Below are 27,637 nucleotides of genomic sequence, written 5' to 3'. Positions count from 1 at the left end.
AGTTAAATGGTCTTGCCAAGTTGAAAGTAAATTTGAATCCTGCGGGTTATGAGATTCAAATGAAACTTCTGGGTTTAAATTTGTAGATGACTTTCCTGTTCAATAAAAAAGGACTTAAATGGCTTATAAAAAGGTTAAAAAAACTTATTGGGCATCAAACTGCTCTTACAAAACACCATCTTGATGAGTTAAGTGTAAATGAATCAGAAACACATGGATCATGTTTCCTTAAAAAATGCATATGGATTCAAAAATAAGGGGAAGAGGACTTGGCAAAGCATTTTTTTGTGTGGTGGTTGAACCCAAAACATTTGAAAGATATTTTGAGACATTCAAGGAATCCAAAATAAAACTAAACCTGTCCAGTCATATAAAAAAACAGAAAGTTCTTCTTTGTAATGTGCATTTATCTCTGTGGGTCAATCAACACTCACTGAGCCTTCCCCTTTGGCACAGGACAGTGGGAGAAGCCAGTTTCTGCCTTTAAGCAACTTTGAATTTAAGTATAAACAAATACACATAAGTAATAGAAACCAATTTAAAAAGTCTCAGGGTTAAAAAAAAAATAACCTAGATCCTACAGAAACTATATATTGAGAAATACGTAAGTACTTAAGGGTCCCAGGGGAGGAGGGTTCATTCTATTCAAATAATCATCCCCTCAGCCCTTTTGATTAAAGTTATATATAGTTGTAGAATCTTACTTGCTTAAATGTTTTCTTAATAAGTGTTTTTATGTCTTTTTTAATGTGTGTCCCAGCCCTCTTTCCTCCACCCTCTAGATTTGTGAGCGCTCAACAAATCTTGCTGACTGGTTTCCTGGAGGATGGGAGTGTTGAGCAGTTTTGAAATAGGAGAGAGATGCTGTCTGGCAGAGAGGAGTGAGGCTATGATTCTGGGTTGGGGTAATGGCACATGTGACAGTTCAGAGGCTCCAGAGGGTGAGTCATATGTGGGGGGTGACCCACTGGCTTGCTTGCAGCAATGTGCTTGAGCCAGGGTGGAGTGGGAGGTGAGGGCAGTTAGGTGTGGGGAGTCCTAATATACTACATGTGAAGTCAACTGGAGGACAGAGGAGTGTGATAAGGAAAAGCACAATTCTTACTCCTTTTATTTTTCTCTTTTGCCATTATAGGATAAAGTGCTAAGGATAGGACATGTACAAGTCATTAATTCCTTTATTTCTTATCAGTGTCTTAAAAAGCTGAAAAATAGCCAAAGAAAAAATAAGTTGACTGTGTATGAATTGCTAGGATCCTGTAGGTCATAAATTTTAAGAGGAACTTAGTAGGATTATGAAATGTATTACTGAGTCCTAAAATGTTTGTGGGAAAGTGTAAAAAATTAATGATTTAGAATCTTTTGAGGCGCTTTCTAGCTGTTTAATGTGAATCTTATCTTTTCCATAATATTAGAAAGTTATTTAGGACAGGGAGAACATCACATATTTCTTGTATATTTTCCGCTAGCTAGCATAATACTGGGAACACACCAAGCACTCAATAAATGCTTACTCAAGTGAAATGAAGACAAAAGGTGCTGAGGCCCTACAATGACAAGGGTGTAATGAAAGGTGAAGTCTGAAAGAAAAAAGAAAAGAGGACGATATAGTGGGAATGTCCTAATAGCATCTCTGCTCTGAGCCTGTTTGTTCACGGTTAATACAGAGGAGTCAAAGCCCTTACCATCCTTCGTCATCTTCTACTTCTGCTTCAGAAACGTCATTCTCAGGAGTTTCAGCAATTGCTTGAGTGAGTTTAGATTTAAACTGGTTCAGCAGCGCCAGGGTCTGGAATAACAGTTACATTGCTAAGTTTTCTGATAAGGATAAACATAATTTTACAAGAAACACTGAAGTTTGGGAGAAAATAAAATGTGAAACACTAACACATAAAGCACTTAAATTTTTAATCTTGAAGGAAAATAATAAAACTGCAACAGTGACTGATATTCACAAACCTTGACATTGCCTTGTTTGCATTTGCACTGACCTTTTCCCTCAGACATTGGTGACTGTTTTCTGCTTTGGGGAACACAAATTTGCTTATATAAAAGATACTTAAACAATAAAAGGCATGCTTGTTAATGGCTAATTTTTAATGCCCATAAGAAAAGGATGTATTTTACTAAAATATGTGAAATTAAAAATAAAACACCAATAACAAACACTATTTGTCACTGAACAAATTTCCAAAAACTTAAAAAGTTCATTGTTAAGGACGGTAAAATGAATGAACACATTAACTGTTGGAAGATGGGTAAATGGGAGTAATATTTTTAGAAAGCTCTTTATATTTATCAGAAACTTTAAGATGCTCATTCCCTTTGATTCAATCACTTCAATCCTGGGAATACATGAAGAAAATTATGTGAAACAAAATGGTTTATGCAAAAGATGTATACTGCAGCGGTACTCATACAAGTGAAGAATGGAAACATGTTAAAATGTCTATCAATCATGAACTAGCTAAATTTGCTAAAAAACAGTGACTATGCCATTACACTATTATAAAAATTATATTCGCGAAGTATTACATTCTATTGTTAAGTATAAGAAGTGGGGCATAAACACCATGGTTCGGTAGGTTTAAAGAAAAGGGGGGCCATTTCTCTGATTTGTGTTTGTCTCCTGTGTCCTTTGTGGGTAACAAACAACAAGTGCCTACAATTTTGTAATCACATTGTCCCCCTGGCTGTAACTTAACAGTTGACTCCGAATTTGAGCAGAGAACCAAAGTTGGAAAAAATTTTTTTTATCCTACAGTTTAAAAAAGTATGTAATTGTGAAATGGGGTGAAGTACTACCTGTCTAAAAAATCAAATGTCTAATTAAGATACTGACATACTGAATTTAGTACTAAAATAGTCATATTTCATAAGGAAAAAGAGGTATAATAATTCAGTATGTGAATAACAAGTATAATAAGGAATCATAATAAATTGCTAGGCTCTGTAATTTATCTAGGAAATACCCTTAAGACCATAGTTCTTGAAAAAATTAAGTAGATTTTGGTAGGTCTAGAACTTAAGCGCAGTAAAGACAGGTGGTGCAAGAATCAAAGGCAGTTATTGCCAAAAAATGACAGTAAAAGCACCTTATATGTTTTATAAGTTCTGCAAAATTTAATGCGCACATGGACAACAGATGAAAATATACACATTGCCATAGCTGCTGAATGAGATGAGTTTTGGGGAAACACTATAAATTCCTACAGAATATCCTCATAGGCATTCTGAGGGCTGCCTAGTCCATTAGGGTTTAGATATTTTATCTGTTTCCAGAGTAGTAATTAAAAGACTAAGCTCTTCAACAGTGTTAACAGATAAAGAAGGCATCCCTTGTTTTTAAACCTCATTCATTGGGCGCCTGGGTGGCTCAGTTGGTTAAGCGACTGCCTTTGGCTCGGGTCATGGTCCCGGAGTCCTGGGATCGAGTCCCACATCGGGCTCCCAGCTGAGCGGGGAGTCTGCTTCTCCCTCTGACCCTCTCCCCTCTCGTGCTGTTTCTCTCTCTCTCTCAAATAAATAAATAAATAAAATCTTTAAAAAAAATAAATAAACCTCATTCATTAAAAAAACCATTGTGCTTACAAACGTTTATTGTATTTGCTTTATAATAAGAAAAAGGTTAATTTAGAGATACTAGAAAACAAGAAGAAGCAAAACAAAAATATCTATTGTCCCACCACTAAGAATAACATTTTGGTAAATATCCTTCAAGGCTTTTTAGGTGTTGTTGTGTATATGTGTATGAGTTTATAATATCTATATATATATTATATAAAATATATCTGCATATGCATATTTCTATACCTATAGCTTAAAGTAAACCCCATCAATTTTTTTAAAAGATTTTATTTATTTATTTGAGAGAGAGGGAGAGAGAATGTGAGAGCATGAGCAGGGGGAGGGGAAGGGGTAGAGGGAGAAGCAGACTCCCTGCTGAGCAGTGAGCCCAACCAGGGGCTCAATCCCAGGACCCTGGGATCATGTACTTAACAGACTGAGCCACCCAGGCACCTCAGCCCCATCAATTTTTAATGGTGAACCTTTGTACACTTGGAAATGTCTTTTCTGAAGGCATAAAGAAAAATGAAAACAAAGGAGACTTCTTAGTGGAATCAAATTTAAAAGCTTCCTAGAGGGGCGCCTGGGTGGCTCAGTTGGTTGGGCAACTGCCTTCGGCTCAGGTCATGATCCTGCAGTCCCGGGATCGAGTCCCGCATCGGGCTCCCTGCTTGGCAGGGAGTCTGCTTCTCCCTCTGACCCTCCCCCCTCTCATGTGCTCTCTGTCTCTTTCATTCTCTCTGTCTCAAATAAATAAACAAATAAATCTTTAAAAAAAAAATAAAAGCTTCCTAGAAAATTACCCTAGACCTGGATCTTTTTCCTTGAGTTGAAAAAGTGGCAAGGCAGTCTGTTTTTAGATCCAATTAACCTGCTACTGGCATTTGCTCAGAGAAGGGGGACTGTAACAAACAAAAAACATCCTCTTGGCCTTTCTTAGCTTCTCCTGTAATCAAGATTGGACTTTCTGTAGTTGCATTCTAAAGGCAAGGGAAGACACTAGGCAGAAAAGCAAACATCACAAAAATAATGGGGCACAACATAGAGTAAAGAAGATAGGATTTGGGGGCACCTGGGTGGCTCAGTTGGTTAAGTGTCTGCCTTCAGTTCGGGTCATGATCCCAGGGTCCTGGGATAGAGCCCTGTGTCAGGCTCCCGCCTTAGCAGGGAGTCTGCTTCTCCCTCTCCCTCTCCCCTTCCCCCCTGCTCATGCTCTCTCTCGCTTGCTCTCTCTCTCTCAAGTAAATAAACAAAATTAAAAAAAGAAAAAAAGAAGATAGGATTTGCATAGGGACATTTCTGTTTGGCATCTACAGGGGAGTCAGTCTTCTGGTTTTTGCTGAAGGAATGAATGGCCAACCACTTATAGCATGGCTCTTCAGCATGGTGAGAGCCTTCCTAGCAGGAGGAAACTCTTTCAAAGAGGCCCTTCCTTCGCAGACTGTGCACGTGTATCCACACAGAAGAGTCTCTTCAGCTGGCCTCTGCACCTCTAGTCCTGTCCTGGTTCAGTATACTTTCTATACTGCAGCCAGGTTGGAGGGATCTTCCTAAACTGCAAATGAGATCATGTCACTTCCTTCTTTCAATGGCTCCCACTGCCCTTAGGGTCCATATAAATTTCTTAATATGGCTCAAAAATGCCTTGCATGAGTTGGCTTCTGCTTTCCTCTCTAGCTTCATCTTTCTCTTAGTTTATGTTACAGTCATATTTAACATATAGTTTGCAAAGACATCAAATATTTTTCATATACTCTTCCTTTTGTCTGGCTACCTATCTCCTCTTTAGCCTTCACAGTTCAACTGACCAATCACTTTCTCAGGGAGGCCTTCCCAGATTCTTAGGCCATGTTAGCTCCTACTATTAGACCTTTCCATAGTTCCCTGTACTTAACCTGTCATAATGCTCATCCTCTTTTATTGGTATTACTTACTTGGCTCTTTTCCCTAATAGCTCAGAGAGGACAGATGTGTGTCCACCTTATTTACCACCAAATACACTGATTAGTACATGGTTCTTAATAATTATTTGCTAGGAGGCAAAAAAGAAGAGTGCATGAATAAGAGTGAGCCTTAGGGCATCTTTGGTAGTATATTGACTACAGTTGCTATTCATTGTGACTCCATGAAAACAAGTTAATAATGTACTTTTTCTTAATTTCATTTGATGTGCCATTTCTTTTGAAAATTGCTCAAATTCGTTCTCTATAATTACAATTCCCTGTACCTGACTTCTTGTGGAACTTTCCTTATGATTATTTTCATGCTAAGTACTGATGCATGATCCTTCTTTACCAGTAATTAGGTGTCATTTATAATGTAGTCCCTGATTATATTAATTTATTCAAGTAGACTTGGGCTTTTTTTTTTTTTAATATTTTATTTATTTATTTGACAGAGACAGATAGCGAGAGCAGGAACACAAGCAGGGGGAGTGGGAGAGGGAGAAGCAGGCTTCCCGCCGAGGAGGGAGCCCGATGTGGGGCTCGATCCCAGGACCCTGGGATCATGACCTGAGCCGAAGGCAGACGCTTAACGACTGAGCCAGCCAGGCGCCCTAGACTTGCGCTTTTTAATATACTTTTATTTTGCCTATTTTATTTATACACCTAAAATGCATGTTTTCAAATAGATATATATGGCAGCACCAAAAATAAATGATTCTGGTCTTCCCCCTAGCTTTTCAACATGAATGCCTGCTGAAGATACTTACTTTATTAAATGCCAAGTGTGGCATGGTGTGTAAAATTGACTTTCAGATTGTTGAGCTATCTCTTTTTATTCTTATTTCTAACAGTCTTCTTTTATTAGTTCTTAAAAATTCGGAAATTATTTGAAACAAGCAGAGTCCTGTAATATTATTGACAACAGAAGTCAACTAGTGGACCAAATGCCTTATTTACAGGCAGTGTACAATTTCGAGCAGCACTGGCTAGTCAGCATGCGAGATGCTGTGCTAGAAGAGATCTCTTCATCATTTATAATCACCACTTCTCCATTTCATAATATTTACTTAGAGGTTCTACCTGGCTATCTGAGAATATGTGGCTTTATAAGGTTCCTGTGCTTGATATGAGAGTACAAAGTTGAAACCTGCAAGTTTTAGGCTTTTTGCCTATAATGTCTGGAAAAAACAGGAGTGGCCAAGGTTCTTGTCACCCCTTCCTGTACGAATAGGTCTTTCTTCATTTTTAAGAGGTAGTGTTTTTCTGACGTATAATCAAATTAGGCTTCATTAGGAACACCTAAAGACAATTAAAAGGCAATGCATTACCTATGGATTTAGGCTTATGAAGTTACCTGGTCTTCCCGAGAAGTTCCTTTCTTTGCCTGTTGCTTCCTCAGAGCTTCATACTTTTGCTTTTCTCTTCTGTATTCTGCAACAGCACCATCAAGAGCAGTTTCTTCCTCTGAAGAATAATAGAATATTCTTAGAATAAATAGTAAAAAGACTGTGTGGTTTCATATTAACGTTTATGCTTATTACAGAAGAGGAGGTCAGAACCTGGGATGGGTTTTTGCCCATTTAAAAATCAAACCAATAAACAGCTCCAGCTCCACAACTATTTCCTATGCTAGACAGTGATCAATGTTAATTTATCAACCAATTTTATAAACATCTTTATTATATAATGCATTATTGTAGTTGTTCTCACTTGTTTGAGTATAAAATTACCTATCTCACTTTTAAAATAATTAAGATTTTCCTAAATTGACAAGGCAAGAAACAACAAATGTTGGAGAGGTGGAGAAAGGGGAACCGTCTTACACTGTTGGCAGGAATGCAAGCTGGTGCAGCCACTTTGGAAAACAGTGTGGAGATTCCTCAAAAAATTAAAAATAGAGCTACCCTATGACCCAGCAATTGTACTCCTGGGTATTTACCCCAAAGACACAGATGTAGTGAAAAGAAGGGCCATATGCACCCCAATGTTCATAGCAGCAATGTCCACAATAGCCAAACTGTGGAAAGAGCCAAGATGCCCTTCAACAGATGAATGGATAAAGAAGATGTGGTCCATATATACAATGGAATATTACTCAGCCATCAGAAAGGACGAATCCCCAATTTTTGCATCAACATGGATGGGACTGGAGGAGATTATGCTAAGTGAAATAAGTCAAGCAGAGAAAGTCAATTATCATATGGTTTCACTTATTTGTGGAACATAAGGAATAGCATGGAGGACATTAGAGTAGGAAGGGAAAAATGAGGGGGGAAATCGGAGGGGGAGACGAACCATGAGAGACTATGGACTCTGAAAAACAAACTGAGGGTTCTAGAGGGGAGGGGGGTGGGGGGATGGGTTAATCTGGTGATGGGTATTAAAGAGGGGGCACATACTGAATGGAGTACTGGGTGTTATACACAAACAATGAATCATGGAACACTACATTAAAAACTAATGATGTAATGTATGGTAATTAACATAACATAATAAAATAAAATAAAAAAAATAAAAATATATGATGAGTATCAAATAATATGGCCATTCAATATGGTCAGTATTGATAAAATGTTGGAATTTTGCAACTATTTAAATTTATGATTTTAATAAAAAATGTTTTAAAGAATAATTCAGCAAAAATAAAGACCAATGTTCTTTTTTTTTAAAGATTTTATTTATTTATTTGACAGAGAGAGACACAGCGAGAGAGGGCACACAAGCAGGGGGAGTGGGAGAAGGAGTAGCAGGCTTCCCAACAAGCAGGGAGCCCGATGCGGGACTCGATCCCAAGACCCTGGGATCATGACCTGAGCCGAAGGCAGACACTTAATGACTGAGCCACCCAAGCGCCCCCCAATGTTCATGAAAAAAAAAAAAAAAAAGATGTGCCTAAAATTTAGCACTGCTATTTTACATTCTTCTCCTGCTTTATAAGATACAATCGTTTGATATTGGTTGATTTTCCAATTACCTGCCACTTTTGTTCCTCGTTAAAGCAACAACAATAACAACAACTAATAAACAAGTTCAATTTGATGTCATCATAAGAAACAAATATATCAGGGGCGGAGCAAGATGGCGGAGGAGTAGGAGACCTGGATTTTGTCTCCTCTCAGGAATTCAGCTGGATAGGGGTCAAACCATTCTGAACACCTACAAACTCAACAGGAGATCGAAGAAAAGAAGAGCAACAACTCTCTCATCAGAAAAGCGACCACTTTCTGGAAGGTAGGACGTGCGGAGAAGTGAATCCAGGCGATATTCGGGAGGATAGACGGCGGGGGAGGGGCCTCCGTCGGCCGCTTCTGGCAAGTGATAGAGCCGCGGAGCACAAAATCGGAACTTTTAAAAGTCTGGTCCGCTGAGGGACGTCACTCTGGTGGCTAAGCGGGGGTGGAACCCTCCGGGACAGTGTGGTCTCAGGACCCTCGGGGTCACAGAAAGACTGGGGGTGCCTGAGTGTGGCAGAGCTCCCAGGTAACGAGCAGGGAAGCCGGTTGCAGAGGCGGAGCCCAGGCGCGGGCTCTCAGCTCGGGGTGGCCATAACCCGTGATCCGCGGCACAGTCGGGCCCCTGCTCCTCCAGCAGGGACCCAACAAGCGGCAGGTCCGGGGAGACTCACCTTCCTCCCCCGGGAGGAGCCGCGCGGGAGTGCACCACAGGGATCTGCTGGGTTTGGAGACTCCACCGGGGTCGGGTGCCAGAGATAGAAACGCGCGGTCACAGGCCAGGTGAGCACGGAGTGCAGCCGGAGACGGGGGAGACGGGAGTGACTGGCGGCTTTTCTCTGGGGGCTCACTGAGGAGCGGGGCCCGAGTTCTCGGCTCCTCCGGGGCGGAGATTGGGAGGCCACCATTTTCACTCTCCGCCTCCAAAGTTGTACGGAAAGCTCGCAGGGAACAAAAGCCCGGGAGAGCAAACCCGAGCAGTTTACTTAGCCGGGAGGGGGCGAGGGCGGGGCACTTCCGCCTCCGGCAGAGACATTTGGAAACCACGGCAACAGGCCCCTCCCCAGAAGATCAGCGAGAACAGCCAGCCAAGACCAAGTTTACTGATCAATGAGAACGGCAGAACTCCAGCGCTAGGGGACTACTGCACATAGAGTTCATGGCTTTGGGATTCTTTAGTCATTCAAAGTTAATTTTTTATTAACTGTCTTTTTTTCTTTTTTTTAATTTTTCTTTTTCCCTTTTTCAACCAACATCTTATCAATCCCTTTTTTAAAAAACATTTTTATTTTTCATTTTTGGAGTCATATTCTATCCCTTCATAGTAGTTATCCATATTTTTGGCATATATATATAAGTTGTTCTCTCTTTAAAATTTTGAGATAGTTTCTTCTAACAGATCAAAATATACCCTAAATCTCTAGTATATGGTTTTTTCTACTCCCCTGCCTGATCACATTCTCTCCCTTTTTTTCTTTTTGCTTTTTTTAAATCCTCTTCTTTCTTTTTTCAAACAACGTCTTATCAATTCCTTTTATAAAATTTTTTATACTTTCCATCTTTACAGTCATATTCCATCCCTTCATCATATCAACCCTTATTTTTGTACATATATAAGTTTTTCTTTCTTTAAAATTTTGGGAGGCACTTTGGGAGGCACCTTGGGAGGTCTAACAGACCAAAATACACCCCAAATCTAGTGTGTGGCACTGATCTATATACCAGCCTGATCATATTTGATCACATTCTGGTTTTTTGTTGTTGTTGTTGTTGTTGTTTTGTTTGTTTTTGTTTTTATCTTTATCTTTTTCTTTTTTTTTCTTTTTCTTTTTTCTCTCTTTCCCTTTCTTTTCCCACTGCTTCAGGTCTTTTCTGATTTGTTTAGAGTATATTTTCTGGGGACGTTGTTACTCTGCTAGCATTTTGTTCTTTCATTAATCTATTCTCCTCTGCACAAAATAACAAGACGGAAAAAATCACCTCAACAAAAAGAACAAGAGGTAGTACTGACTGCCAGGGACCTACTCAATATGGACATTAGTACGATGTCAGATCTAGAGTTCAGAATCATCATTTTAAAGATACTAGCTGGGCTTGAAAAAAATATGGAAGTTATTAGAGAAACCCTTTCTGGAGAAGTAAAAGAACTAAAATCTAACCAAGTAGAAATCAAAAAGGCTATTAATGAGGTGCAATCAAATACGGGGGCGCTAAGTGCTAGAATAAATGAGGCAGAAGAGAGAATCAGTAATATAGAAGATGAAATGATGGAAAATAAAGAAGCTGAGAAAAAGAGAGATAAACAACTACTGGATCATGAGGGCAGAATTCGAGAGATAAGCGATACCATAAGACGAAACAACATTAGAATAATTGGGATCCCAGAAGAAGAAGAAAGAGAGAGGGGGGCAGAAGGTATAATGGAGCAAATTATAGCAGAGAACTTCCCTAATTTGGGGAAGGAAACAGGCATCAAAATCCAGGAAGCACAGAGAACCCCTCTCAAAATCAATAAAAATAGGTCAACACCCCGACATCTAATAGTAAAACTTACGAGTCTCATAGACAAAGAGAAAATCCTGAAAGCAGCTCAGGAGAAGAGATCTGTAACCTACAATGGTAGAAACATTAGATTGGCAACAGACCTATCCACAGAGACCTGGCAGGCCAGAAAGGACTGGCAGGATATATTCAGAGCACTAAATGAGAAAAATATGCAGCCAAGAATACTCTATCCAGCTAGGCTGTCATTGAAAATTGAAGGAGAGATAAAAAGCTTCCAGGACAAACAAAAACTAAAGGAATTTGCAAACACCAAACCAGCCCTACAAGAAATATTGAAAGGGGTCCTCTAAGCAAAGAGAGACCCTAAAAGCAACATAGACTAGAAAGGAGCACAGACAATATACGGTAACAGTCACCTTACAGGCAATACAATGGCACTAAATTCATATCTTTCAATAGTTACCCTGAATGTAAATGGACTAAATGCCCCAATCAAAAGACACAGGCTATCAGACTGGATTAAAAAACAAGACCCATCAATATGCTGTCTGCAAGAGACTCATTTTAGAACCAAAGACACCCCCAGATTTAAAGTGAGGGGGTGGAAAACCATTTACCATGCTAATGGACACCAAAAGAAAGCTGGGGTGGCAATCCTTCTATCAGACAAATTAGATTTTAAACCAAAGACTGTAATAAGAGATGAGGAAGGACATTATATCCTACTTAAAGGGTCTATCCAACAAGAAGATCTAACAATTGTAAATATCTCTGCCCCTAACATGGGAGCAGCCAATTAATAACAAAAGCAAAGAAATACATCGACAACAATACAATAATAGTGGGGGACTTTAACACCCCCCTCACTGAAATGGACAGATCGTCTAAGCAAAAGATCAACAAGGAAATAAAGACTTTAAATGACACATTGGACCAAATGGACTTCACAGACATATTCAGAACATTCCATCCCAAAGCAACGGAATACACATTCTTCTCTAGTCCCCATGGAACATTCTCCAGAATAGATCACATCCTAGGTCACAAATCAAGTCTCAACCGGTACCAAAAGATTGGGATCATTCCCTGCATATTTTCAGACCACAATGCTTTGAAACTAGAACTCAATCACAAGAGGAAAGTTGGAAAGAGCTCAAATACATGGAGGCTAAAGAGCATCCTACTAAAGAATGAATTGGTCAACCAGGAAATTAAAGAAGAATTAAAAAATACATGGAAACCAATGAAAATGAAAACACAACTATTCAAAATCTTTGGGATGCAGCAAAGGCAGTCTTAAGAGGAAAGTATATAGCAATACAAGCCTTTCTCAAGAAACAAGAAAGGTCTCAAATACACAACCTAACCCTACACCTAAAGGAGCTGGAGAAAGAACAGCAAATAAAGCCTAAACCCAGCAGGAGAGGAGAAATAATAAAGATCAGAGCAGAAATCAATGAATAGAAACCAAAAGAACAGTAGAACAGATCAACGAAACTAGGAGCTGGTTCTTTGAAAGAATTAACAAGATTGATAAACCCCTGGCCAGACTTATCAAAAAGAAAAGAGAAATGACCCAAATCAACAAAATCATGAGTGAAAGAGGAGAGATCACAACCAACACCAAAGAAATACAAACAATTTTAAGAACATATTATGAGCAACTCTATGCCAGCAAATTAGATAACCTGGAAGAAATGGATGCATTCCTAGAGATGTATCAACTACCAAAACTGAACCAGGAAGAAATAGAAAACCTGAACAGACCTATAACCACTAAGGAAATTGAAGCAGTCATCAAAAATCTCCCAAAAAACAAAAGCCCAGGGCCAGATGGCTTCCCAGGGGAATTCTACCAAACATTTCAAGAAGAATTAATACCTATTCTTCTGAAACTGTTCCAAAAAATAGAAATGGAAGGAAAACTTCCAAACTCATTTTATGAGGCCAGCATTACCTTGATCCCAAAACCAGACAAGGACCCCATCAAAAAGGAGAATTACAGACCAATATCCCTGATGAACATGGATGCAAAAATTCTCACCAAAATACTAGCCAATAGGATCCAACAGTACATTAAAAGGATTATTCACCATGACCAAGTGGGATTTATCCCTGGGCTGCAAGGTTGGTTCAACATCCGCAAATCAATCAATGTGATACAATACATTAACAAAAGAAAGAACAAGAATCATATGATCCTCTCAATAGATGCAGAAAAAGCTTTTGACAAAGTACAGCATCCTTTTTTTTTTTTTTTTTAAGATTTTATTTATTTATATGACAGAGAGAGAGATAGCGAGAGCAGGAACACAAGCAGGGGGAGTGGGAGAGGGAGAAGCAGGCTTCCCGCGGAGCAGGGAGCCCGATGTGGGACTCGATCCCAGGACCCCGGGATCATGACCCGAGCCGAAGGCAGACGCTTAACGACTGAGCCACCCAGGCGCCCCACAGCATCCTTTCTTGATCAAAACTCTTCAGAGTATAGGCATAGAGGGTACATACCTCAATATCATAAAAGCCATCTATGAAAAACCTACAGCGAATATCATTCTCAATGGGGAAAAACTGAGAGCTTTCCCCGTAAGGTCAGGAACGCGGCAGGGATGTCCCCTATCACCACTGCTATTCAACATAGTATTGGAAGTCCTAGCCACAGCAATCAGACAACAAAAAGAAATAAAAGGCATCTGAATCGGCAAAGAAGTCAAACTCTCACTCTGTGCAGATGATATGATACTTTATGTGGGAAACCCCAAAGACTCCACCCCAAAACTGCTAGAACTCATACAGGAATTCAGTAAAGTGGCAGGATATAAAATCAATGCACAGAAGTCAGTGGCATTCCTATACACCAACAACAAGACAGAAGAAAGAGAAATTAAGGAGTCGATCCCATTTACAATTGCACCCAAAACCATAAGATACCTAAGAATAAATCTAACCAAAGAGACTAAGGATCTGTACTCAGAAAACTATAAAATACTCATGAAAGAAATTGAGGAAGACACAAAGAAATGGAAAAACGTTCCATGCTCATGGATTGGAAGAACAAATATTGTGAAGATGTCAATGCTACCTAGAGCAATCTACACATTCAATGCAATCCCCATCAAAATAACATCCACTTTTTTCAAAGAAATGGAACAAATAATCCTAAAATTTGTATGGAACCAGAAAAGACCCCGCATAGCCAGAGGAATGTTGAAAAAGAAAAGCAAAGCTGGCGGCACCACAATTCCGGACTTCCAGCTCTATTACAAAGCTGTCATCATCAAGACAGTATGGTACTGGCACAAAAACAGACACACAGATCAATGGAACAGAATAGAAAGCCCAGAAATGGACCCTCAACTCTATGGTCAACTCATCTTTGACAAAGCAGGAAAGAATGTCCAATGGAAAAAAGACAGTCTCTTCAACAAATGGTGTTGGGAAAAATGATAGCCACATGCAAAAGAATGAAACTGGACCATTTCCTTACACCACACACAAAAATAGACTCCAAATGGTTGAAAGACCTCAATGTAAGACAGGAGCCCATCAAAATCCTAAAGGAGAACACAGGAAGCAACCTCTTTGACCTCAGCCGAAGCAACTTCTTCCTAGAAACATTGCCAAAGGCAAGGGAAGCAAGGGCAAAAATGAACTATTGGGACTTCATCAAGATAAAAAGCTTTTGCAAAGCAAAGGAAACAGTCAACAAAACCAAAAGACAACCGACAGAAGGGGAGAAGATATTTGCAAATGACATATCAGATAAAGGGCTAGTATCCAAAATCTATAAAGAACTCATCAAACTCAACACCCAAAGAACAAAGAATCCAATCAAGAAATGGGCAGAAGACATGAACAGACAATTTTCCAAAGAAGACATCCAAATGGCCAACAGACACATGAAAAAGTGCTCAATATCGCTCGGCATCAGGGAAATCCAAATCAAAACCTCCATGAGATACCACCTCACACCAGTCAGAATGGCTAAAATTAACAAGTCAGGAAACGACAGATGTTGGCGGGGATGCGGAGAAAGGGGAACCCTCCTACACTGTTGGTGGGAATGCAAGCTGGTGCAGCCACTCTGGAAAACTGTATGGAGGTTCCTCAAAAAGTTGAAAATAGAGCTACCATATGATCCAGCAATTGCACTACTGGGTATTTACCCCAAAGATACAAAAGTAGCGATCCAAAAGGGTACATGCACCCCGATGTTTATAGCAGCAATGTCCACAATAGCCAAACTGTGGAAAGAGCCAAGATGTCCATCGACAGATGAATGGATAAAGAAGAGGTGGTATATATATACAATGGAATATTATGCAGCCATCAAAAGGAATGAGATCTTGCCATTTGCAATGACGTGGATGGAACTGGAGGGTATTATGCTGAGCGAAATAAGTCAAACAGAAAAAGACATGTATCATATGACCTCACTGATATGAGGAATTCTTAATCGCAGGAAACAAACTGAGGGTTGCTGGAGTGGGGGGTGGGGTGGGAGGGATGGGGTGACTGGGTGATAGACACTGGGGAGGGTATGTGCTCTGGTAAGCTCTGTGAATTGTGCAAGACTGTTGAATCTCAGATCTGTACCTCTGAAACAAATAATGCAATATATGTTAAGAAAAAAAAAAAAGAAGAAGGTAGCAGGAGGGGAAGAATGAAGGGGGGGAAATCAGAGGGGGAGACGAACCATGAGAGACGATGGACTCTGAAAAACAAACTGAGGGTTCTAGAGGGGAGGGGGGTGGGAGGATGGGTTAGCCTGGTGATGGGTATTGAGGAGGGCACATTCTGTATGGAGCACTGGGTGTTATGCACAAACAATAAATCATGGAACACTACATCTAAAACTAATGATGTCATGTATGGGGATTAACATAAGAATAAAAAAAAAGAAACAAATATATCCAACAAATAAATCAGACAGCTATCAGAAGCAGATCAAAGTAATTTTTACTAAGTTAGAAATTAGAATACCAATTTATAGACTTGACCCTGTAATACTTCCCTGTGAGGATTAGTTAACATCTGGGTTTATGGAGCTCAGGTTTTGTCTCAAGAAAAAAGTACTAACATTTTATATTAGCTTACATGCACACATAATAATGAAAATTTATGATTAAAAAAAAAACACCAAAAACCAACAACCTATCTCTTCTTATCTTTGGCTGGCAAACCAAGATGAGCCAGATGTAATCAAGAATGCCAGTAATCAGGGTGCCTGGGTGGCTCAGTCGTTAAGTGTCTGCCTTTGGCTCAGGTCATGATCCCAGGGTCTTGGGATTGAGTCCCACATTGGGCTCCCTGCTCAGCGGGAAGTCCGCTTCTCCCTCTCCCACTCCCCCTGCTTCTCCCTCTCCCACTCCCCCTGCTTGTGTTCCCTCTCTCGCTGTCTCTCTCTGTCAAAAAATAAAATCTTTTTTAAAAAAAAAGAATGCTAGTAATCTTTCTTTTCAAGCCTTGGTTTATTGCTTACCTCTTTGTTACACAGTTTGAAGAATGTTATTAATGTGCAGTGTATTAACAGTCAGCCATTTTGTTCGAGATTTTCTAATGCAGTGACATTTGCTGCATAAACCCAACTGTGTGAAAAATCTGGCAACTATTCTATTTCATAACTAAGTATATCACATTAGTATAAATACTTCTCTTTACAATATGATCAACTACGAATAATCACAGCACATTATTTTTTATTTTTATTTCTCAGCAGTATACTCTGAATAATTTCCTTAGTTTTATATTTCAGTTCATTAACTCTTTGTTTAGTTGTATCTAATCAGTTTTTAACACATAAACTGAGCCATAATTATATTTTTTATATCTAGATATTCTTTTTGGTTATTCTTCAAATTCACCTGTTCTTTTAATAGTCTCAGTCTTTATTATGATATTTAGTCCTTAAAAAAAAAATCCTTTAATTATTTAAAACACCTGTTATTTGTATCTTTCAGATTCTTCTTGGGGATCTTTCTGTTATGTCTTCTGACTCTCTTCCTAGGCTCATCATTTCTCTATGTGTTTTCTAATTTTTGATTGTGAGTTTAGCTAGAGCTGCATCTCCATCATGCTCCATAGGAATCCTAGGCACACAGGATTGTTTAAGAGTTTCTACAAAGAACTTTTGCATTTGTTTCTATCAGGCAATTGAGGGGTTCCAGTAGTCTAGAGCCATTTTTTTTTTTTCAAGTTAATTTCTTGGCTTAGGATTCCTATACCATATAGGGAATGTATATTCAGACGTTGTAGCCATGCCTGGTAGAAGTTTAGGGTTTTGATTTTTTGAGACTTTTTTTTTTTTAATCTCCCCCACATATAGGTTTGAAACACGACAAGCTTCACTGTGGCCTTTCTGACCAGGTGGACAGTTTTTCTAGTTCCCATTTCTCTTGAGCCATGGCCACATCTCTGTCCAAGTCTGAGATTAAAATGCCCAGCTTCTAACTAGTACAGCCTACATCTGGTTCCAATACTCCCCTGGGCAACTATAATATCAGCTTGCCCACTTAATGCTCTGGTTTTGCTTCCCCTTTGTTTCTGGTACCTAGCACTTTTCTTTTTTTCTTACCTTCTCTCTCTGTCTCTCTGTTTCTCTCCCTTTCTTAAGCTTATCTAAGTATTTAAATTGGGCGGATCATATTTTATCCAGCATTTCTATATATTTGTAGGAGAAGGAAGGTCTGTGCTAACTCAGTCCATATTGCCAGAACAGGAAGTAGCACATTCATTTCTCATGTGCTTGAATCCCCCTGAATAAACAAAAATTGAATAAGTGACTGGATGATTTTAGAGACATAAAACTGGCTAATAAAATACACAAGGAGTTTGAAAAATTTAGTTTCTCTAAGTACAGACTGTTCTACTTTTAGCTTTCTTATAAATCTCAATATACAGTGGATGATAATTCATAAATAATAATGATGTAATATGATGACTATTTGTCATTAACTGAAATGTCTACAAAACATGCTAAATAAATAGGAATGAAGAGTGGTGGGAAAAAAGAGCATTTACCAAAGAGTATATGTCAGGCACCATGTTAAAGTGCTTTGATTTTCTATGAAGGATCCATAAACCAAATGAGGAAACAGGAATTAGAATATGGTAAAGCTGGGATTTGAGCCCAGATCTGTATGATACAAAAGGCCTACTGACTTTAGTTAAAACTTCAATCCAGAAAATAAAATTTTACCTAGTATCTCTCATATGTGGGCATTCTGAGAAATGGTGTAAAAGACATCTAAAACATAAATGATACAAACTTTGCATTCTATAATGTAGTCTAAAGGGTGAAACGAACCTAAGATATGTGAAAACAGTTAAGAAATCAAGCCATTGACTTTAAGTTTCAAATGGCTGATTCCTTAGAGGGCTTAAAGCTTACATATGTTATAGTGTTAGAATAAAGTATCTTAGCTTATTTCTGAGATAAAACTAGGTAATATATGTGAAAGGGCCTGGTGAAGAGAATGTCCAACATCACTATAATCATCAGTTTATCACTGGAGTATTAGTTCACTAGAGCACCAGAGCTAGAAGTTATCTTGAGGATCTTCTAATCTACCTTCTCAGTTTATAGGTGAGGTAACCAATGTTTAGGTAAGTGAAGTTACTCAGCCAGTCTCCCAGGGGGATCAGCAGCAGAGCCCGGGCTAAAACATGTGTTCTGACTCTTAGTTTAGGTGACAAAGTTAAGTACTGCAATTCTGTCCCTGCATGTTATAAAGAATGCCTTTAACCCCTCCTCTAAGAGCTAGTCAGAAACAATCCTTGCTCCACTTGAATCTCTTCACTGTGAAACCTTTTTGTTCTGAACATAAAGGGATGATGACTACTCAACTGTGGTTACTTAGCTAATGAACCAATGGTATCCATCTACAAATCTCATTTTATAGATAAAGGGCTTATTCCTCCACTGTGTCAGGACCAGAGCTCAAGGAGCTTGACAGCTCCAAGGAGCTGTTACATTCATTCATTTTTTTAAAAAAAGCTTATTGAATAATCAGTATGTATCAGAAACTGTTAGTAAAGCTGCTTATAAATTATTTTAAATATATTGGGATCCAGTACTTCAAGGAAATTTTTGAAAAATTCCCATAATAAACAAAAACTTTTGTACAAATAGAAGTAATGTTACTGCTAATAGTAAACAACATTTGAAAACAAAAGGGATACAAAGAACAAATAATACAATCAAGAAATGGGCAGAAGACATGAACAGACAATTTTCCAAAGAAGACATCCAAATGGCCAACAGACACATGAAAAAGTGCTCAACATCGCTCGGCATCAGGGAAATCCAAATCAAAACCTCAATGAGATACCACCTCACACCAGTCAGAATGGCTAAAATTAACAAGTCAGGAAACGACAGATGTTGGTGGGGATGCGGAGAAAGGGAAACTCTCCCACACTGTTGGTGGGAATGCAAGCTGGGGCAGCCACTCTGGAAAACAGTATGGAGGTTCCTCAAAAAGTTGAAAATAGAGCTACTGTATGACCTAGCAATTGCACTACAGGGTATTTACCCCAAAGATACAAATGTAGTGATCCGAAGGGGTACAAGCACCCCAATGTTTATAGCAGCAATGTCCACAATAGCCAAACTGTGGAAAGAGCCAAGATGTCCATTGACAGATGAATGGATAAAGAAGATGTGGTATACATATACTGTGGAATATTATGTAGCCATCAAAAAAAACCCCCCAAATCTTGCCATTTGCAATGACGTGGATGGGACTAGAGGGTATTATGCTAAGTGAAATAAGTCATTCAGAGAAAGACAAGTATCATATGCTCTCACTGATATGAGGAATTCTTAATCTCAGGAAACAAACTGAGGATTGCTGGAGTGGTGGGGGGTGGGAGGGATGGAGTGGCTGGGTAATGGACATTGGGGAGGGTATGTGATATGGTGAGCGCTATGAATTGTGTTAAGACTGATGAATCACAGACCTGTACCTCTGAAACAAATAATACATTATATGTTAAAAAAAAAAAAAAAAGAAGCTAGTAGGAAGGGAAAAATGTAGGGGGGGGGAATCAGAGGGGGAGACGAACCATGGGAGACTATGGACTCTGAGAAACAAACTGAGGGTTTTAGAGGGGAGAGGGGTGGGGGAATGGGCTAGCCTGGTGATGGGTAGTAAGGAGGGCACATATTGAATGGAGCACTGGATGTTATGTGCAAACAATGAACCATGGAACACTCCATCAAAAACTAATGATGTAATGTATGTTGACTAACATAACATAATAAAAAAAAAGAAAACAAAAGGCATAGACTTTAATGGATATAGAAAATATAAATGCTGGTCATACATAGTTGTATCTTATACTTTCTGGAAGCTAAAAAGTATGTTTTTGTTTTTTTTTAAATCAGATTTTATATACATGAGTTCTTAATTCTAGGAAAAGTACCAGACTTGAAAAGAGATATCCAAGATAGCTAGCATTTTAAGTACTCACTATGTGCCAGACACAAGTACCTGAATTACTTGGTTAATCCTGATAAACAACCCTATAAGGAAGGCATAGTATTAGCCCTATTTTGCTGATAAGGAAATTAAGGTAGTAAGAGGTTAAGTAACCTATCCAAGGGGCTATAAACATGAGAATATAAACCCATATAGTCTGGCCCTAAATGACAAGTTCTTAACCAGCTTGGTTATTTCTTCTTCATGTTTGACACACAAGAAAACTTAGAAAATACTCCAATTTGATATAAAAAGGCATCAGATCACCAGTTGGATGTGTCTGATGAAATAAAATCCTACCAAATAAAGGTTCAAAATTCCTCCCAGACCATAATAAATGGGAAATAGAGTTTGCCAAACAGTGGGTTTATGTAAATAATTTATATCTAGGAAGAATCCTTTATAACTTTTTCTTGATAATCCTTAATTAGTAATATTTTCCCCCTCATTTGAACCATTAAACAGTTTAAGCACTCTACCATGACTGCTTCTTTGTCTGTACTGCCCCCAAGGCTACACACACACACACACACACACACACACACACACACAGCAGGGATTATGCCGTTTGGGGCCTAGCATATGCCTTGCATATAGTGTATACTCAATAAATAGTAGCTGAATGGACAAATGAACAATTTGATCATGTTTAGATTTTAAATTACAGCAGTGTCCATAGTTGCTTTATTGTTCTGGCTGGATAAAAGACTCTTTGAGGGACTTGTAGGGCCTTAGGGCCCTTAGCATACAAATATTTTTTCAACAGATAGTTGCTAAATTGAGTCACAGATAAATAATTTCTAACATATATTAAATAGTTAAGAGGAGTAGAAGTCAACTTTAAGGCAGCTACCTCTGATTTACTTGAACACTAAGCTTTCTGGGTAGAATCTCTATAAGGGTTGTAGCTTTACCATCTCCTTGAGGAGCTCCTGGGGATAAACTATATATCCTCCCCCCAGTCAGAATGCCTATTTTTTGGTTTGTTTTATTAGGAAAATCCATTATGGAAATGACAATAATGGGGATATTCTTTGACATTAAGATGAGAACCTACATATACTTTTTATTATCATTTTTCATAATTATAATCCATAGTATTTATTAAATGACAAGAGGTTAAATTTGTACTAATTTGGGGTTTTTTAAATTTTTTTTTAAGATTCTATTTATTTATTTGAGAGGGAGAGAGAACGAGCAATGGGGAGAAGCAGAGGGAGAGAGAGTGAGAGAGAGAGAGAAGCAGACTCCCTACTGAGCAGGAAGCCTGATGCAGGGCTCGTTCCCAAGACCCAGAGATCATGACCCGAGCTGAAGGCAGATGCTTAACCGACTGAGCCACCCAGGCGCCCCTGTACTAATTTTGTTTTAAAGATAATTGAAAGTTGCGGGCGCCTGGGTGGCTCAGTTGGGTTAAGCGACTGCCTTCGGCTCAGGTCATGATCCCAGAGTCCTGGGATCAAGTCCCACATCGGGCTCCCGGCTCAGCAGGAAGCCTGCTTCTCCCTCTCCCACTCCCCCTGCTTGTGTTCCTGCTCTCGCTGTCTCTGTCTCTTGCAAATAAATAAATAAAATCTTTAAAAAAAAAAAAAAAGATAATTGAAAGTTGCTTAGATGACGTCTTTAAAAAGTGAATCAGAAGAGGGCACCTGGGTGGCTCAGCCGTTTAGCGTCTGCCTTCCGCTCAGGTCACGATCCCAGTGTCCTGGGATCGAGCCCCACATCAGGTTCCTTGCTCGGCAGGGAAGCCTGCTTCTCCATCTCCCACTCCTTCCCTGCTTGTGTTCCTTCTCTTGCTGTCTCTCTCTCTCTGTCAAAAAATAAATAAAAATCTAAAAAAAAAAAAAGTGAATCAGAAGAAAACTGGTCTCTTTATCCAATGAAACTGCCAAGATGAAAATTATTCACAATAAAGAAATTATTTACTAGAGGTGTCTATATGCACATGACAAAGATAGGCAGAAATTTAGGGGAAGACTAGGCTGAAAGTTTAATTTCTTTCTGTACTAAGAACTAAAATAAGAAATCTGTGATTTATTCATTTTATTTAACCACTTTTTATTTTCAGCATATCTTTTATGTTATAAATTGAACAATACTGGCTCCATCTGGTGGTCAAAATAAGCCTATAGTTCCATAAAAATAAGTCAAAAGTGGTTAAATAATTCAGGGACTACCTGAAGTATGCTTGAACACTGAACAGTGATTAAATGGAATTCAGTCTACATTTACATGGACTTTTTCCTTTTCTTTCCCTGTTCATCTTAGCTTCATTGCTTATGTTATTTTAGGCTTAAAATAATCATCAAAATAAAATAATACAGAATACTTTCCTGTGTTTTTCTATTAGCTGATTTGAGAAATGTGAAGGTAACAAGTTATAATACAGTTAAATTAATCCAGACTTTTAGACTGTATTTCATTTTGGAATAAAAATACAAAAATACTTATTTTCATTGTCTGCATTTTGTGAATTTGACTATGATATGCCTTGGTGATGGTCAGCTTTTGTTGAATTTAATGGGAGTTTTTATGCTTCTTGGATTTTGATGTCTGTGTCCTTCCCCACATTAGGGAAGTTTCCAGCTATAATTTGTTTGAATAAACCTTCTGCCCATTCTCTCTCCTCATGTTCTGGGACTCCTATGATATGAACGTTACTACATTTTAGTAAGTCATTGAGTTTCCTAAGTCTACCTTTTGATTCATTACTTTTCTTTCTCTCTTCTTTTCAGCTTCATTATTTTCCATAGTTGTATCTTATATATCACTGATTCACTCCTCTGATTTGTCCATCCTTATTTTTATGGCCTCCATTTCGGTTTGCATCTCAGTTATAGCATTTTTAATTTCAGCCTGACTAGATTTTAGTTCTTTTATCTCTGCATAAAAATACTGATTTTCAGCTATATCTTCCATTAAACATTTCTAACAAGAGTAGCCTATGAATAAGTGAGAGTTCATATCTAGGGGTTCTGTATATTTATAATCTACTGGCTACTTAATCTCAATTTTTAAATTCACTATAAAAGGAGTATGCCCACAATCACAACACAAAATATTACTACTAAGAAGTTCTTAGGCAGCAATAATCTGCTCCTTCACAGATGAAAAAACTGAGGTTCAGAGAGGGCAAATGATTGTGCTAAGCTTGAAATATCTTACAACTTCTGACAACTCAATGTTGTTTCCTCTCTACATACACTATTATGTGTACTTTCTCTTTGGAATGTGTAATCACCACAGATGTATTTCATTACAGTCTAGTAATCACTTTGCAATTATATACATTTATACTACCGTGTGACCATTTATAAAATGGCATGACTCTCCAATATAGATTTAATTCTCTAATTAGGAGTTTTCTTAATTTTAATTTTTGTTATTTTATATTTTGTTATTTTATATCTTAAGTTTTTAGAAATTTTTTAAAACTTGTTTTAATGCCCCAGTCCTATCCAAATACAAATTTTATCTTTTACTTTCCCAAGTATATTGCTTTGTTGAGTTTATAATTCAAATAGCAGTCATGTTGGTAGTAACTTATATAACAATACATAAATTAGTTACCACAAAGTATTATACTAAAAATCAATTAAAATGAATTAAATGAGCTTATCTAATAAATTAAGAGATGACGAGAACTTGTATCAGTAAAGACAGGTCCTGAACCCTAAACATGAAATTGCTTTAAGTTACTAATACAAGTTTTTATTATATAGACTCTATCTGAGAAGCTTTTTATCAGATGTTTCTCCATTTTTCTTAATAATGATCACAAGAAACAATTACAATATAAAAATGATTACTGAGAATTACCGAGGGACATGAATAGCTTTACTTCTGTGGTACAACTTCCCACCTGTCAGCTCTGGTCTGTTGTTTCTGTTCAAATTTACTTCATTCTTCCTCCCTTGGACCCTAGGACTAACACAAAGACTGACTGATGTTGCCCCCAGGTTTCTCAACAGAGCACACTTTGTACTTCTCCAGATGGTGTGACCCACAGTTCTTGCAGTTTGATGGCCATTTTGACAGCATCCCTATGTTGACCTGTCATTCTGGATATGGAAACTACAAATTTCGTACTCTGTGTTGTAGCAATAAGAAAAAAAAAATACAAAATTCTTCAAGATAAAAAGATTTCATGAAGCCAATCAGGGAGGATACTACAGAAAGAATTGCCACCTAAAATTGCCTGAGGCTATGATTATCCTAGTAAATTAAATACTGCAGAATATCTGCATTTCTAATAGCACTTAAAGGAGAGTTCTATTGTTTTGTAGTGAGTTTATGAGGTACTTTTCTCTAAGTAGTTATAAGAGTTTACAGACCAGTTCAAAATAGTCCTTAAATACTTGCATGTGTGATACACATGGGTTCTTTTTATCCCCTGTGTGACTGAGGCACTGAAGCAATCAAGTGGCTTCTAAAAGATAAGTTAAGACCACTACTTACTAGTACTACCACCACCTTTTAGGACCTAGCACGTCTGAGATATAGTACTAAGAACTCTGTGCCTGCTTTCTCACTTAATTCTTGTTTCTTGTAACAACAGAATGGGTATTATCGTCTCTATTTTATGCAAGAGTTAACAGGTTTAGAGAGGTGAAGTATCTTGCCCAAGGTTATATGGCTAATAAAGGATAGAGCAAGGATTTGAAATCAGGGCTGTCAGACTTCAGAGCCCATGCTGCTTCTATTCTATTACACTGCAAGCAGTTATGGGGGTGATGGGCGGCACCAGTGTATATGGGAGTGAGTGAAACATAGATGGTTCCCAATGTTAAGGAGCTTATAGGCTGGAAAAGGGATAAGACAGTTATACTCTTTAACTGTGTGGTGTTACAAATGACATAAGAGAGGTCCTGATAAAGTACTTAGGAAATTCATGCAGAGGAGACAGAGGGAGAGTTGGGAGGAGGAAGTGGCAGCATAACTGGGTTGTAGGAGAAAGAAGATTAAGCCACAGCAGGTAGAAGAGACATCATAACCAAGCAGGAAGACAACACAGAGTACAGGATGCACATGAGAAAGAGGAAAAATGTTTTGTGAAAGTGAAGAATGGGTGAATAAGATGGGGAATAAGGAAAATAAGAAAAATCTGATCATGCAAGTACCTTAGTGCTAGATTAATGAATTGGAACTTTATTTTGGTAAGTAACAAGTTGCCACAAGACATAACTGGCAGGCCTATAGTGCAAGGAAATCATTTACAAGTATTTGCAAGCTTTTTGTAAAACTAAATGAAGTGTGTTGAACCACCCTAGATTGGTATGTTGTTTGAACTCATTTCTAAAAAAAAAAAAAAAATTAAAGGGTATTTTCTTATTATGATACTAGTTTGAGTTAGTTGGTAAAATGGAGGCTCAAGTTGCAAGTTTCCTGATGCCCACCCTCACTTAATGAAAACAATGCCTTCCTCAGTAGTTCAGTGAAGAAGAGGACAAAGGCAAGTAAGTAAGAGAGAGAGAGAGAATGACTCCCAAAATCTTGCTGGGATTTTTCCCTAATTAGTTTAGGAAGGAACTTTGAAAAGTATCCTGGTAAAATTATTTTTCCATATCTATCAGAATAGTCTAACTTAAATGTGAAAGTATGTGCAATTACTTCAAAGTACCATGCCCAGTTGCTTCTGGCCGTGTTCACTGTCTCGGAATTTTTGAACCTGCCTAGACCATATTCTCTACTATAGGTACACTTATTCTGACTCAGATTTTACCCCTCTTCCTCAATCCCCATCTTAAATGATATCTCTAATACACTAAATTTTGCGATGAGGTGAGGGTAGGACAAAAGTTATCAAGTTATGCTTCATCTGAAGTCGACCTGTATTCAGATATGCTTCCTGGAACCTGGGGTTGGAGTCTGAGTTGGATGGGGGTCACCTTGCTTAACCTTACTGGTAATGCTATGAACTGTAGGCTAGCCCTCAATCTGCTGATTCTGGCTTCCAGCTAACAGGTCATTTTGCTTGTGGCTTATTTTATTTTATTTTTTATTTGTTTTTTACTTTTCTTAAGGAAACAATGCTTTGCAGTTTTTCTTTTTTATTATGTTATGTTAATCACCATACGTACGCTTTGCAGTTTTATAGTGGAAAGAATATTGGACAGAAGTTCTGACTGCTCATATCTGTTTCAGTTAGGCTGAGTACTAAATGTCTTTAATCCTTTGGTTTCTTCATTTGCAAAATGTAAACTATAGGATTTGTTTAATCTACTTCTCAGGACTGTTAGAGAACTAAATGTAAAGAGGCATGTGACAAGACTTTGTAAACTTCATATTATATAAATATGAGGTATTATTATTTGGCATTGACTATGGGGCACCATATTTTGTGTCCATAAGCTACTTTATAGTTATGGCTCCCTTCAAAAGATTAAATCTCATTTCAAGAAGCAGGGAGTAGATATAACATTTTTCACTTTATTAACATATTTGTTTGAATAAAAATATTTCTGTATTTTAAATCATATTTTCAAAGCCTCAATAAAATTTATAATTGGAAGAAATGTGGAAAATCCTTTTGTGAAGTGAATTATTAAAACTTAATTTATATTTCCATAAATTTGGATGTTTAAATGTAGCATTCTTATCATGATGTTTACCTACGAAACTGCATTTGTTTAAGAATAATCTGGGGTAGGGCGCCTGGGTGGCTCAGTCGGTTAAGCGGCTGCCTTCGGCTCAGGTCATGATCCCAGGGTCCTGGGATCGAGCCCCGCCTCGGGCTCCCTGCTCCGCGGGAAGCCTGCTTCCCCCTCTCCCGCTCCCCCTGCTTGTGTTCCCTCTCTCGCTGTGTCTCTGTCAAATAAATAAATAAAATCTTAAAAAAAAAAAAAGAATAATCTGGGGTGCCTGGCTGGCTCAGTCGGTGGAGCATGTGACTCTTGATCTTGGGGTTGTGAGTTTGAGCCCCACACTGGGTGTCGAGATACTTAAAAAAAATAAAATCTTAAAAAAAAAAAAAGAATAAGCAGTATCTGCTGGCATACGGTAGGATGGAAAATGCTCTGCTCTACTTATCCTCTACCTGTAGGATACTTGTATAAATAGTGCTTTCCATGTGCCACTCAGTATTCTAAGTGCCTGATGCATGATAACATATTTAAATATAACAGGGAAGGAGTTGCCACTGGAAAGACCTATCCTTTTGAAAAACGCTGAAATTTGGAAAAGCGTGGGA

At 38.3% G+C, this 27,637-nt stretch overlaps 1 protein-coding gene across 2 annotated transcripts in view; it reads right to left on the bottom strand.

Moving 5' to 3' along the window:
- CWC27 (CWC27 spliceosome associated cyclophilin) overlaps window positions 1–27,637 on the bottom strand; it is a 200,368-nt gene that overhangs the window by 26,712 nt on the left and 146,019 nt on the right. Inside the window, exons 12-13 of one of the 2 annotated variants that reach the window (XM_045895473.3) lie at window positions 6,868–6,977; window positions 1,686–1,789 (exon numbers count right to left, since the gene is read on the bottom strand). In XM_045895473.3, coding sequence (XP_045751429.1) covers window positions 1,686–1,789; window positions 6,868–6,977 — 214 coding nt within the window. Of the gene's footprint in view, window positions 1–1,685; window positions 1,790–6,867; window positions 6,978–22,122; window positions 22,281–27,637 lie in introns of those variants that run through there. The other variant, XM_064596166.1, reaches the window with a different exon arrangement.

Source organism: Mirounga angustirostris, unplaced genomic scaffold (genome assembly GCF_029215605.1).
Source record: "Mirounga angustirostris isolate CCGP_5_RB_7025 unplaced genomic scaffold, mMirAng1.0.hap1 SCAF_7, whole genome shotgun sequence".
NCBI lineage: Eukaryota > Metazoa > Chordata > Mammalia > Carnivora > Phocidae > Mirounga > Mirounga angustirostris.
The sequence above is the reverse complement of the archived record's forward strand: the minus strand, read 5'-3'. Positions and strand labels throughout refer to the sequence as shown.